Below are 14,031 nucleotides of genomic sequence, written 5' to 3'. Positions count from 1 at the left end.
GAGTCATAACCAGAAAAAGAAACTTTCCAGAGCCCCTGTTCAGGTCACCCCTCAGACATCCCAGTTTGCAGTGCAGGAATATTTTTAGGTGCTTTGCCCTTGCTTTAATTTTGTCTCTTAATGGGAAACTTGAAGGTAACTGGGTCATGGTTTGGAGGTGCCACACATTTAAATTTCCCTCTCCTTTTCAGCTTCTTTCAGAGCTTGGAAGGGCTGAATGCCTCGTGTATATGAGGAAATTAATTTTCTGGCTGTGTGACCCCTAAACTCTTCAGAAAGCTGCTGCACCCTGAGTTCTGTGCCTGTTGGGAGCTGGGAGCACTGGAGCCCCATTGTCACCCTGCCACAAACCCCTTTTCTCCTGTGTTTTGGTTTAAAGCTCTCAAAATGATTCTGCTTAGAATTCCTCTCATGTCAAGCGTGCCTGAATGTCTGTTTATTTTTCCTTTTTTTGGTAGCAGTTAATTTCAATTAGCTCTGCTTCCTTTTGCTCTTTGTGAGGTGTTTCCAGCCCACCATCAGGATGTTTCCTGCTTCATGTGCAGGAATTCAGACCTCCCTTTGCCAGGGGCATTCTGCTGGTGCCAGTGATGTAGCAGTGACAGAGCAGCTCTGAGCAGAGAGGGGACTCTGCTGCCTGAGAGCTGAAATCCAAATCCTTCCCAACAAAACCTGCCTCACCCTGATGCCTTGAGGAGCTGGAGCAGAGGAAGAGTCAGGAGGAAGAAAGTGGAGATTTATTGAAGTGCCTTCAAAGGCCACACCCTGGCAGTAGGAGCCACAGTCGTGGCTCGGCCCAGATGGCTCCAAGATGGAAGTTAAAGAGGGCTTGGTCATGAGATCTCACATTTTGATAAGTTTTAGTCCTCTTGCATATAGGATTTAACTGTCCAATTAACAGCTTCAAATGATGAAGTTTCCCCCTCCTTGCTTGCTTGCCCGCCCTCCTCTTTTCAGGTTCTTTATTCTTTGGGCCTGAAGTTTGAAGAGATTGTCCTTGAGTCTCCAGCCAGAATAGAGTTGTTTTGTCTTCACCACCCTGTGAAAAGATCCCAGTAACACTCAAAGCTAAAAGCTGCACACCAACACAGAACAGAAAAACTTAAAACCGAAGGAATCAGCCCTGGGCTTTGGCAGTCATGGAGCAGAACAGTGCAGGGAGCAATCCTGGCTTGAAAAGTTTCCCAGGAAAACCTGCTAAAGCTGGGGCTGCAGGGATGTGGGGCCAGCAGGACACAGTTTCCTGCACTGTTTGGGAGAGAAAATACTGGCTTGGTGTCTGGGTGGTGGCACTGAGCCCTGAAACACCAGCACTGCACAGAGCTCCCTGGGTGCTCCAGGAATAGCCCTGGCCCAGCAGAGCCAGGGAAGAGCAGAGGTATTCTGGGCACTGCTGCTCTGCTGGGATCACCCCTGGGAGCTGGGATCACCCCTGGGATCTGGCCTCTTCTTCCAGCAATGTCATTGTGTCACCCTGGAGCAGGAGTGGAGGTGTCCCAGAAAGTGTTCCCTTTCCCTTCCCTCCCTGCCAGCAGCCTGACACAAACTGGGCCAGCTGGGCGTGCTGTCCCTGTCCCCTTTTCCAGGCTCAGCCCTGCTCAGGGTGGCACTGGAAGCCAGCCCATGGTGGGGGGTGCAGCTCCGAGCTGCTGAGTGCCACTGCTGCTCTTCCTCATGGGAGTGTTCCCAGTTTGCAGTCCCTGGTGGCATTCCAGCAGTGCCAGCTCTGGGATCGTGTCCTTGTCACTGCTGGGCTCTCGTGTCCCTAGGCTGGAGGAGATCCCTCCTTGGCATCCTCCAGGAAGCAAAAGCCACAGGGGCCTCACCCAGCTCCTGCTTTAAGAACATCCCAAGCCCAGCAGGGAAGTGGTGACACCTTTCAGTAGGTCCCCAGATGATCTTGCCCTCTGGAGCCCTCATTATCTGGGATAAGTGTCATTTTCCTCTGTGAGGCTGGGGACAGGGCTGGGAAGGATGTGGCAGGTGCTCTGCAGGGTGCTGCCAGCCCCAGAGCTGATTGATTTCCTGCCTGAAGACCTGAATTCAGCTCAGAAACTCCATCTGCTCCAGGTGTTCCTGCCCCTTGCAGGCACAGGGAGTGTGGGATCACCTGGCAGGTGGGGAATGTTCCTCCCAGCTTCCTTCAGCTTCTGGCAGCTCCTTTCCGTACAAGACCAGGGGGTTGTTTGGATCTGGTGCCTTCATGCAGGTCAGGTTTTATGTCTGATGTGTAAAGATGCATTTTGGGTGTCAGTTTTCTTAAATAAATCCCTTGGGTTTGTTCTTGGCCTGTTCTTACCTGTCCTGGTGTAGTGGTTTTGGCATCATCTTGGAATTAATGAGTTGGCATCTGGCTGAGCTTCATCCTTTGGTCAGGACTCCTGCAAAGCCTGGGAAATGCTGTGTTGGAAATGCTGTTGGAATTCCCATGGACACTTGGAGAATACCTGGAGCCTCTCCTGGTGTGCCTGTCCAGGTGAACACACAGCAGCAGGAGCTGAAGCCCAGGCTTTCCTATAGCCATGGATTTTCTGTGGTTCACAGTCTCATTTTGGTAATGCTGTTACTGTCCAAAAAGGATCTGAGGCACGGGATGCTCCCTGCATCAAAACCCCTTTGACACAGCAGGAAGCATGTCAGCTTGCCAGGCATTTTCCCAAAGATTTGTGCTGCAGTTTTGGGAAGAGCAGGCTCAGCTGCTGTCTGCTGGCACGAGGAGTTTTGTTCCCTTTGAGCTGAGCTGTGAAATTCCCTCATTCTCTGAGCCTGCAGCTGGAATTGCTGGCTCTGGGTGTGCACGTGCAGGGAATCTGCTGGTGGTGCAGGGAAGTCTCCTGTAGGAAATCCCAGTTTCCTGCAGCAGCCGGGCTGGCCTGGGGTGGATTAACAGCTCAGAGCTGCCATCACACATCCAGCCACGTGTGCTGTAATTAGGAGCTGCAGCTTTAAAGGTGGGCCCTGCAGCCTGGGGCCATCTGCTGGGCCAGGGGTCAGCCCAGGCACTGCCCTGAGCCAGCCTAAGCTCGGGAGGGTTTAGGGCTGCTCCCAGGGACACAAACACAGCACAGGGTTCAGGGCTGCTCCCAGGGACACAAACACAGCACAGGGTTCAGGACTGCTCCCAGGGACACAAACACAGCACAGGGTGTAGGGCTGCTCCCAGGGACACAAACACAGCACAGGGTGTAGGGCTGTGCTGAGGGACACAAACACAGCACAGGGTGTAGGGCTGTGCTGAGGGACACAAACACAGCACAGGGTGTAGGGCTGCTCCCAGGGACACAAACACAGCACAGGGTGTAGGGCTGTGCTGAGGGACACAAACACAGCACAGGGTGTAGGGCTGTGCTGAGGGACACAAACACAGCACAGGGTGTAGGGCTGCTCCCAGGGACACAAACACAGCACAGGGTTTAGGGCTGTGCTGAGGGACACAAACACAGCACAGGGTGTAGGGCTGTGCTGAGGGACACAAACACAGCACAGGGTGTAGGGCTGTGCTGAGGGACACAAACACAGCACAGGGTGTAGGGCTGCTCCCAGGGACACAAACACAGCACAGGGTTTAGGGCTGTGCTGAGGGACACAAACACAGCACAGGGTGTAGGGCTGCTCCCAGGGACACAAACACAGCACAGGGTGTAGGGCTGTGCTGAGGGACACAAACACAGCACAGGGTTTAGGGCTGCTCCCAGGGACACAAACACAGCACAGGGTGTAGGGCTGCTCCCAGGGACACAAACACAGCACAGGGTGTAGGGCTGTGCTGAGGGACACAAACACAGCACAGGGTGTAGGGCTGTGCTGAGGGACACAAACACAGCACAGGGTGTAGGGCTGCTCCCAGGGACACAAACACAGCACAGGGTGTAGGGCTGTGCTGAGGGACACAAACACAGCACAGGGTGTAGGGCTGTGCTGAGGGACACAAATACAGCACAGGGTTTAGGGCTGCTCCCAGGGACACAAACACAGCACAGGGTGTAGGGCTGTGCTGAGGAACACAAACACAGCACAGGGTTCAGGGCTGCTCCCAGGGACACAAACACAGCACAGGGTGTAGGGCTGCTCCCAGGGACACAAACACAGCACAGGGTGTAGGGCTGCTCCCAGGGACACAAACACAGCACAGGGTGTAGGGCTGTGCTGAGGAACACAAACACAGCACAGGGTGTAGGGCTGTGCTGAGGGACACAAACACAGCACAGGGTTTAGGGCTGTGCTGAGGGACACAAACACAGCACAGGGTGTAGGACTGCTCCCAGGGACACAAACACAGCACAGGGTTTAGGGCTGTGCTGAAGGAGACAAACACAGCACAGGGTTCAGGGCTGCTCCCAGGGACACAAACACAAACACAGCTCTTCCATAACATCCCCTTGGGGTAGGAAAGCACAGCTTCCAGGGAGCAGGTGGGATTTGGGTCCGGGTGAGTGAAAGAAGCCTGTTAGTCCTTACAAGCTGCTCTGTTGTCTCGTAGCCACTCCTGACATCACTGGGCACAAGAGGAGTGAGAACAAAAACGAGGGCCAGGAGGCCCTGATGTACTGCAAGTCTGTGGGCTTCCCCCACCCCGAGTGGGTCTGGCGCAAGAAGGTCAATGGGGTGTTTGAGGTAAGGAAGGGGGTCAGGATGTCTCCACCTGCCCAGACCCCCAGAGACGGAGGAAAAGCAGCACCCTGGGGTTGGGCATGGGCTCTTGAAGGAGCTTTGTGACTTCTCAGAGTGCAGTCCCTTCAAAGTGTGAGTGAAGGTGGATATTTTTGGCAGCAGTGAGGATGGATGGGTGAATAGAAAACTGATATTTATATATAAATACATAAAATATAAATATATAAAAATAAATACATAAATATAAAATTGATGTTTATATTATTGGTATGTGAAAAAAAAAAACTGCTCACTGCATTGCTGGGCAATGTTAAGAACTTACCCTGAAAGCCATTTTGTGGAATTTGCTACAAACTGCAAGATCTGACTTATGAAACATGATTTAAAACCACATTGGGTTATAAATTCCTCCAAGTTTTACTGGTTGAGCTCACAAGACTTAATATGAGGAGGTGGCAGTGATCCCTGTTAGAGCTCGGGTGATCTGTTTGTTCCATGTAGCCAGTGACGTAGTGAGCAGGAAAATGTGACCAGCAGTGGGAATAGGAGAGGGGAGCTGGGAATTTCCAACCCCTCCAGCCCAGCTGTTTCCTGTTGCCGCATGGATTGGATGGATGGAGCCAAAATGTGAAGCAAATAGCAGGGTGGGATGAGTGTTCCCTGCTGAGTGTGAGCTGGAGGTTTTAAGGAGTGGCTGAGTGCTGGCAGTGACCAGGCTCCTGAGTGCAGGGTTCCCTTCCTGGTGTTTGGAGAGATGAACACCAGGCCTGGGCTCCTCCCTCAAATCTCCTCCTGTTCCCGTGCCTCAAAGGCCTTAAAGCTGTTGTCCTACCCTTGTCCCTTTGCCAGGACATCAACAACTCCTCGGGCAGGTTCTTCATTTCCAACAAAGAGAACTACACCGAGCTGAGCATCACAAACCTGCAGATCAACGAGGACCCCGGCGAGTACCAGTGCAACGCCACCAACCAGGTGGGCTCCGTGTCGGTCACCACCATCCTGCGCGTGCGCAGCCACCTGGCCCCGCTGTGGCCCTTCCTGGGCATCCTGGCGGAGATCGTCATCCTGGTGGTCATCATCGTCATCTACGAGAAGCGGAAGCGGCCGGACGAAGTTCCCGACGGTAAGTGCGCCCAGCGGCGCCGCTGAGCGAGCACGGCGCGGCCGCGGGACCGGCCTGCTGCTGGAGGAGCCACGGGGCCTCGGCAGGAAGGACCAGCAGCCCAGCCTGTCCCGCTCCACGCTCCTGCCTTTCTCCTCTCTTCCCTCTCCGGACATGAAGCCCAGAGGGCGCGATGCCCAGGGCTGGATTTCAGGGGGTCTCAGGGGTGGGAGGGGGTTGTGGATGTCTTTAAAGCTTTGTTGCATGAGGGGTGGAGCGCTCCCATCTCTTTCCTGAGAAACGCTGTCCCTCTGCCCCAAGGAGCGTGGGGCAGCACAGGGGCAGAGCTGGCAGCACCCTCCCCCCGGTGGCATTCCCTCCTCCCCGTGGCCCTGGGGTCGGACACTGGGCAGGGGCTGTGAGGGAACATCACACTCAAACCAAGGAATCATTGCACTTCAAGGGATTGGGGCTGCAGAGGTGCTTCAAAACGAAAATGTGTGCAGGGTTCAGAGATGGGGGGAGGGCTCTTTCTCTGCTGTGTAGCTGAATCTGTAGTTAAGGAATGCTCTGGAACCTCTATCTATCGTAGCCACTGATTAAGTTTTATAAAAATAGGGCTTATTATCAGGTTTGATGGTAGCAATAATTAATTAATTAATCTGTGTTTGGTACATACAACTAGTAGTAACTTTTATCTATGAGCTTCTCCTGCACACCTTCCCCTGTGTACAGCTGGGGAAAGGGGCAGTGTGAGGCTGAATATTTGCAAGATCCATGCTGAGAAACAGCCTTTAATGTGCTGCTAGCAGCTTACTCCAGTGTGTAGTGAGAAAACCTCTGTGAGGACTCCTTGGGAGAAGCAGCAGGAATGTCGTGGTGCTGTAGGAACACGATGGATCCAAGCATGGGGCAGGTGGAGGGCAGCGTGCTGGAGTGACCCTCAGCACCATCCTGGGCTGGCCAAGCCCTTCCCAGTGAGAGCTGTTTGCCAGGGCAGCTGGGTGTGGCTGTGGGGCTGCAGGGGGCCCTCACAGGGCGTGAAAATAGAGGTGTGAGGCAGTGATGTGTGTGTGGGGTGGGCACAGCCACCTTCACAGGCTCCACAGTGAGGAGAGAGGAGCTCGTAGAACACAGCAAATGGAATAACGGGAGAAGGGCTGAGGCTTGGATCAGAACTGGCTGAAACATTGCATCCCTAGAGGAGACCAGCTTTGGTTGTAAGCCTTGAGTAGCACTTACTAACTGCTTACAGAGCATGTGTGGGGGCTGCTCTCAGGATGGAGCCCCCCATTTGAACCGTAGTGCATGGTCTGTGCATCACTAACAGCTTCCAGTGGCTCCGGGGCTTGTCCTGCCCTCAGCGTGGCCTCAGGGACCTCCACCAGCCCGGAAAACTCGGAACAGACGATTTTCATTTCCCCTTGCGCATACCCACCTCCACGTCAGTGATTATAGTTCCCCCCGTTCAGAATTTTCATTGGATGAAGTTTCACAAGGACCAAAACAAGGTCTTGGGAATTTGATACACAAATATTCCCTGCAAAGAGCCCCAAATGAACTGAATCCAACAGGAGTTGGCTTTGGTGTGACCAAAGATCACAGCAGAGCCCCTGTGGTGGTGCAGGGGAGATCCCACTGGAGGTGAAGAGCTCACTGCCTCTTCCCAAGGTGGGAGTTTTCCTGGCTGGTCTGGCCACTCCTCAGGTACCTGCGTGATCCAGGCTCATCATCCCCCTGGAGCTGTCCAGGATGATGAGCCATGGAGCTGAGGTTACTCCAGTGCTCACTGGGGCCACTGTTTTGAGGGCAGAGCCCTGGAGAGTGACATGCCGCACCTCCGTGGGGGCCAGATGTCCTCCCTGTCCCCTTCCCCGGAGGAGAAATCCATGCTGAGTATGACAGTCCGTAGCTGTGGATGAGGTTTGCCTGGCTGATGGACACAACTGGCGCCTTGAGTCCCGCATTCCTTGGATAGTTGTGCATTTTCCATACTGGCACCGAAGCTTTCCGTGCTGCCGTGGTGGGAAACGCCCCGGGAGCAGGGCACGTGCAAATGCACACGTGGGAAATCATCAGGAGCCTCCTGATTGCCACGTGTGGATCTTTGACTCGGGTTATCCTGAATTTTATTATTTTCAAGACATGGTTATGAAATGCCAAAGTTAATGCTGGAATGCAGCGGCGTGCTCGGCGTTTGGAATTTCAGCTCCCTCTTCCAGAATCACACCTTCGCCTCCGCTGCTGCAGTGAGCCGGGGAAGGAACACCAGGGAGCTGTGGCTGAGCCAGCAGGCTGAGGCCAAACACCACAGCACTCGTTATCCACAGCATCTGCCACCAGCCAGGATCCCTGCTGGCTTTTCCAGTCCTGGTGTCAGTGGGACGTGCTCACCTTTAGGGATGTGCTCATGGCTGAGCTCCATGTGAGATGGTGCTGCAACAACCACTGAGCTGTTGCTGCCCTTCCTGCTGGGATGGGAATGTTCTCCTTGGACCTCTCCAAACTGAGACACTGAGATTGCTTCATCATTGCCACCATCACCCCGTCTTCCCAGGGTGGAATAACTGTGGAATGCCCTTCTGGAGTCCCCATGTTTCTGTGAGGTGTGTGTCAGCCTGGATCCCACAGCAGGTGTGAGGGTGGGTGGCTCGTGGATCTGTTACCCCTTGCCTCAGCACGTCCTGCTGGGGGATGGCTCTGGCTGCAGATCCCTGTAAGAATCCCGAGGGTTGGGCTGCAGGTGTTGGACCTGTGGTGTCCCCCCCTCTGCAGGTGACACACATCCACCTCAAGGTGTCTACCACTGCCCCTCAGGAGTCCTCTGAGGTCCTGGCCACTATCTGGCCTGCTGAGAGGAGTGCCCAGAGAACTGGAAATGTGGCTTACTCAGACCCCTTGTAAAGGATTGTTTTTAAAGTTTGGAGAAAACCAGTGCTGCTGAACGTGGCCACTTCCTGTGTTCGGGAGAATCAAAGGCTTTTGGAGCAGAAGGAGCTGTTAATGAGCTGCCGGAGCACACCTTGGCTCCTGACTGGGGCAGTGCAGGATGAGCTGGATCCTGCTGGGAGCTGCAGATGCCCATGATGAGCTCTCATCTCGTGCTGTGCCCAGGTGATACTTTAGGGCTGGCTCAGTTAAACCTACACAAATGACAGTGTTTGGGATGTGCTGGGTCAGCTCCTCAGGTGAGACCAGTCTGGTGCTGAGCACAGCTGCCCAGTTAGTCCTGTGGGACATGACTGGTGGGACAGAAGCTCTGGGTGAGAGGATCCTCAGGCCTCTGGAATTTTTTCCCCAGCACCTGGGAATTCTGTCTGGCCAGCCCAAAGAAACAATTGGAATGAATTCCCTTTCCCTCAGATTTCCATGCTCTACAGGCTTCAAATGCCCTGGCTCAGCGTGCCCATGGCTCCATCCCGGGGAGGCTGGGGAGGGTGATGGGCTCCTGGCTACACTTGGAGCAGTTCTGTGTTCCCAAAACACTTCCCAGTAAAGATGTTCCCTCTGTTGGAAGCGCTGCCATGCTGGAAGAGCAGGGACACTCCTTTAACTTTGGCATTTCCTGACTGCAGGGCTCGGTTTTGCATGGACCTCGCTTTGTGTGTCCGATGAGCTGCTTGGTGTGCCTCAGGCCAGGGCTGCTCAGGAGCTCCTTTGCTGATGTTTCCTCCTTCTCAGAACTCTGATTTGGGAGTTGATTCTTTTTCCTGCTGCTGGAGAGCAGGAAAAGGAACATTGCACCCGTGAAATCCCTGTTTCCACCAAAACAGTGGCATCAGGGAGTACCTGGTGCAGGGTTTGCTGCAGAGCCTGTGGATGAGGGGTTCTCCCAGCACATCCAAATCCCGTGCTGGAAGGAGGAATGGAGGACAGATGGCGCTTGAATTCCCGCATCCTTTCAGAACGTGAGTTCTGACCTGCCTTACGCCTGGCAAGGCAGCATCCAGCTCGCTCCCCGTTCCCAGAGAGCAGCCAGGGGCTGGCAGATCCCGAGGGGGGCTGGCCACGTGCAGCTTCCGTGGCTTTGGGGGCGAGAGCTGCATGAGCGTGGCATGCCCTGGCACGTGGCTGCATGCCCGGCGGGAGGAGGTGCCAGCAGGGAATGCCGGGGTGCTCCCCTGGGCAGGGAGAGAAGGGAATGGCTTTGTTCTCTGTAGTACAGCTCGAGCTGCTTGGCTTCCGTAGACGGGTGATCAGCCAGCACCACCTGAGAGTAGCGTAGCAAAGGTTCCTGAAGGAGTGGGCTTTCTGCTGTTGTTGCATCAAATAGTCTGAAATCAGCACAGCCCCTGGCTTAAAGGGTGTTTTCTGGGGTAAGTAAAAAGTAAAAACCCCTTGGCTCCATTCCCCATAGGAATGGCAGTGGTTTTTGTACTTGTAAATCCATAGCCATGAGGTGACTGGGTTATAACATGTCCCTTTTCATTCTTCCCCTCTCATTCCTCAGCCTAATCCAAAGACTTCCCATAAATGTGTTTCTTCTCCTGGCTCTGCAGAAGCTCCATCCAAATCCCCACATTCTTTCTAACCCTCTTTTGCTTTTTTCTTGACTTTCCCTGTTCCTGCTATTACTGTAAGTAATTGAAAGAAACTAACTGTTTTAACTGCAACCATTTACCTTTTGTAACCCGTGATTTCGGTGTGGTTTTTTTTTCCCTTTTATGCACATCTTTCTCTCCCACACTTTAAATTTGTCAGGGTGAGCAGCTTGTGAGGCAGGTACATAATGAGGCCGTAGCCATCAGCTGTTCCCAGCAGCATTGCTGTATCCCAGTGGGAATGGACGCAGGACCCTGAGCTGTCACAGGCTCTGGCTGCTCCTCTAGAGCATTGAGCTGCCCCTGGATCCCTGGCAGTGCCCAAGGCCAGGTTGCACAGGGCTTGGAGCATCCTGGGATAGTGGGAGGTGTCTGGTGTGTCTGCCCATGGCAGGGGGTGGCACTGGATGGGCTTTAAGGACCCTTCCAACCCAAACCAGTCATGGATTGATTCTTCGCAGGTTTTAAAGCATGAGCTGAGATGTAGAATCCCTTCAGCAAAAATTGGAATCTTAGAGCTGGAAGAACCTGCTGGTGTTTCATTTTTAACTTCCACCAGTCATAAGATGCTACCCAGGATTAATTTGATACTAAAAATAAACCCTGTAGCTTTCCAAAGGCAGTGAAATAAACTGAGCGACATACAAAATGACTTGTAAATTAAGGCTGAAAATGGGAGGGGAGGCACAAAACACATTCCCATCCAAGTGGAGGATCTAAGGGAGATCTACTTGTCATCATCTTCCAACTTTAATTCCCAGATATTTTTGCCTGCAGGGATGGATTACCTGTGTTAAAGCCAAGCAGCAGTTCTCCCCTTTTGGCTCAGAATGTGTATTTTTGGGACCCCGTGAAGCAGAGGTCCCTTTCCATCCCCCGAGGAAAGGCCTGGCTGTGGGGTTACTGCTGTGTGCTGTAACCAGGGGGGTTTTGGAGCCTGCAGGAGCCCAGTCCCAGGGCAGATCCTGCAGGAGGAGGGGCTTGGCGTGGTCAGCGGCTGCTCCTGGCAGCGCTGGGGAGCACTGGGGGACGTGTCTGTGCCGTAGGTGCTACTGAGTGTTCTAGAGCAGGGCTGTGGCATTAAAGCTTTGGGTGATATTGATCTTGTCGGTTACTATGACTTCTTTTTTTTTTTCCCCCCTTCAATTGCATCATACCCTTAAAAAATGGTGGTAAGTGAGAGCTCTGCATGCTTTGGAGTTTGTTTAACCTCCGCTTCAGTCTATACAACGCACAAGTCATAACGTTAACACTCTTGAAAACTTCCTCATTCACGTTCACAACTAATTTGGATTTCAGTTTGCTGTTTGGAGCCTTTTCTTTAGTCTGATTTTGTACTGGTTTTTCTGTTGTTCTGTTGCCCCTGGTTTCGCTGAGGGTTCGGTCTGTGTCTGTAGTGTACTGGGGATGCTTTTCCAGCACTTAATGGCTGACCAGGAATTTCCCTTGGTCTTTTTATCTCTGGTTTAGGTTAGAGATGGGACAGGGAGGAGTGGTGGGGATCCAGTATCTAAAATATTCCCAGTAGGCTTTTTTGTGGGATCTTTGTGAGGAATCACTGATGGCAGCCTTTATAAATTTGAAGCTGCCTTTTTTTTTTTTTTTTTTTTTTTTGACAACACAAACTTACTGATCTGAAACAGGCATTTAAATCTTTGAGCAGAGAAGGGAAAATGGTTATTTTGTAGTGAGTGTCCACGGTGCAGTTTGATATTGCTGAAGTCCAGCCAAACAAACTCCCAAAGCAGTCGATGGTACTTGTTGGAGCTGAGTTGGGTCTCAGAGGCAGCACTGGCGTTGGGGGCCAGGCCTCGCTGTCCCTCCCAGGCTCGTCCCGCCCGGAGCGCGGAGCTCGGCTGCTCTCGGATCCTTGATTCCCAAAGATGTTTGTGGAAGGAGGCCGTAGATTCCTCTGCTGTGCTTTGTGTTTGAGTACCTGATGTGTCTCTGTATATCTCACTGTATATACAACAGCACATTGATGTCTGGCTGTCCTTCCTAGTCCCAGTTCTCTGTACCGTGTCCGATAGTTACTGTTGCTGGTACTGGAATTCTGTGGACACCGGTGTGTCGCTAGTCTGTTACTTTGGCTGTAAAGCTCTTGGTTTGTGGTTAGTTCTTTATTTTTGAAGTATTTTTTGTTCTGGTCACTGTCTGTGCTAGCGGTGGCTTTGCCTCTCCGTTGCCTCGAGGGCCCAGGTGGAGTAATGTCCCCTCTCCCTGACATTACTCCTGGCGTGTGCTCATGCGGATGCCTACACTGTAAGACTGTAATTTCCATAACTGCTTCATGTGCACTAAGCACCCTTGTGGAATCCTGCTGAGAGTTTCTCAAAGACTTCCCTGAAAAATCCCTCCGGCACGAGGTGGGAACGGCAACTGTCAAGTGCCAAAACCAGCAGGGCCTGAATTGGTCCCCCCAAAATCCATCTGTGGGAGCATTAGGCTCTTGGATTGACTCTTGTACTGTTGTGTAAATGCATTTTTGTCTTCTTTAGTACAGTGTGGGAGAAAAGAGTGTTTGAGAATTCCAAAAAAAAGCCCAATTGGTCGTGAGGGTTAATATGAAACATTGCTCATTGGCAGATTTCCCCCACCCCGCCAGTTCCCAAATGAGCTTTGCCAAGGGCAGGACGATGCTGTCTGTCCTCTGTGCAGCTGAAGTGTGTCCGGAGGTGTCCCAGCACCCCGACTCCTCCTGGTGACACTGGATGCTGCTGCCCAAGGACCATGGTTGAGGCTGGAATCGAGTGTTCCCCTTCAGCCTCTTCCTAACCTGGTCCCTTCTAACTAAACACTGAGAAAAATGGGGAATGTAGAGGTTGTTTCACCCGTGGGGGAAAATGAGTGTGGGGTATGTACCCTCTGGGGTATATACCAGGAGTTACCCATCAGCAGTGGAAAAACGGCTTAAAAATTAAAATACATATTAAAAAAAAGTCAATGCAAGCAAACATCCAGCAGGATTTTACAACTGAACCGTTGGTTTGTCTCCTCATCTATTTTTTATGAGATTGAACCACTGGAACTTGGGGACAAGATGAGTCTTGACCATGTTGCACCAATCTGTCCGCTACAGTTGCAGTCCTTCATGACCAGCATTCCAAGTGTTAACTAAACCCATTGAAGCAACATACCTGCCATTAAACCCGAATCCAGAGCAGTAACTCCATGATCCTTGCACTCCCGACTGGAATGGCCTTTGATGCTGTAGATAGATCACTTTGCTGCTTGCATTGCAGCCCCCTGCAAACACTGACTCTCTTTTTCTTTCCTTCCCTTGTCTCTGCCTGGATGCATCGGGGTGCTTGCTGCAGATGATGAACCAGCTGGGCCAATGTAAGTGTGTTTTCAGGAAAAAAATACTCTGGGTTAATCTGGGGGGTTGTGGGAGGTGATAAATCATAGGATTGATATTGCATGTGACATTACAGATGGTGTTGGACTGTCTGGTGCGTTTCTTAGCGCTGGAGGAAAGAAAAGCAACATCTTGCTAGAAAACAAATATTGTGCTAAAATACAAAATCTAAGACTGTGTTGTCTTCAGCGAATTAAAGGGAGGAAGACTGAAACGCTGTCTGATGAAGTACAAGTAATGTCCATTTTTCCTGTACCCGTGACTGATTTTTGGTGCATTTCTCTCCCATGCGTTTCTACAGGAAAACCAATTCTACAAACAATCACAAAGACAAAAACTTACGTCAGAGAAACACAAATTAAAAATGCTCATCATGTAAGTATTGCCTGCGCCCGGCCGGGAGCGGGCAGGCCCAGCCC

General features: G+C 52.2%; 1 protein-coding gene across 1 annotated transcript in view; it reads left to right on the top strand.

Annotated features, from left to right (window-relative positions):
- Nucleotides 1-14,031, top strand: part of NPTN (neuroplastin) — a 45,525-nt gene that overhangs the window by 30,130 nt on the left and 1,364 nt on the right. The window contains exons 4-7 of the mRNA XM_068204343.1: nt 4,481-4,614; nt 5,461-5,734; nt 13,572-13,593; nt 13,914-13,987. Coding sequence (XP_068060444.1) covers nt 4,481-4,614; nt 5,461-5,734; nt 13,572-13,593; nt 13,914-13,974 — 491 coding nt within the window. The 3' untranslated portion in view covers nt 13,975-13,987. The remainder of the gene's footprint in view (nt 1-4,480; nt 4,615-5,460; nt 5,735-13,571; nt 13,594-13,913; nt 13,988-14,031) is intronic.

Source organism: Anomalospiza imberbis, chromosome 13, assembly GCF_031753505.1.
Source record: "Anomalospiza imberbis isolate Cuckoo-Finch-1a 21T00152 chromosome 13, ASM3175350v1, whole genome shotgun sequence".
Taxonomy (NCBI): domain Eukaryota; kingdom Metazoa; phylum Chordata; class Aves; order Passeriformes; family Viduidae; genus Anomalospiza; species Anomalospiza imberbis.
Note: the sequence above shows the minus strand (reverse complement) of the source record. Positions and strands in the feature narration are given on the sequence as shown.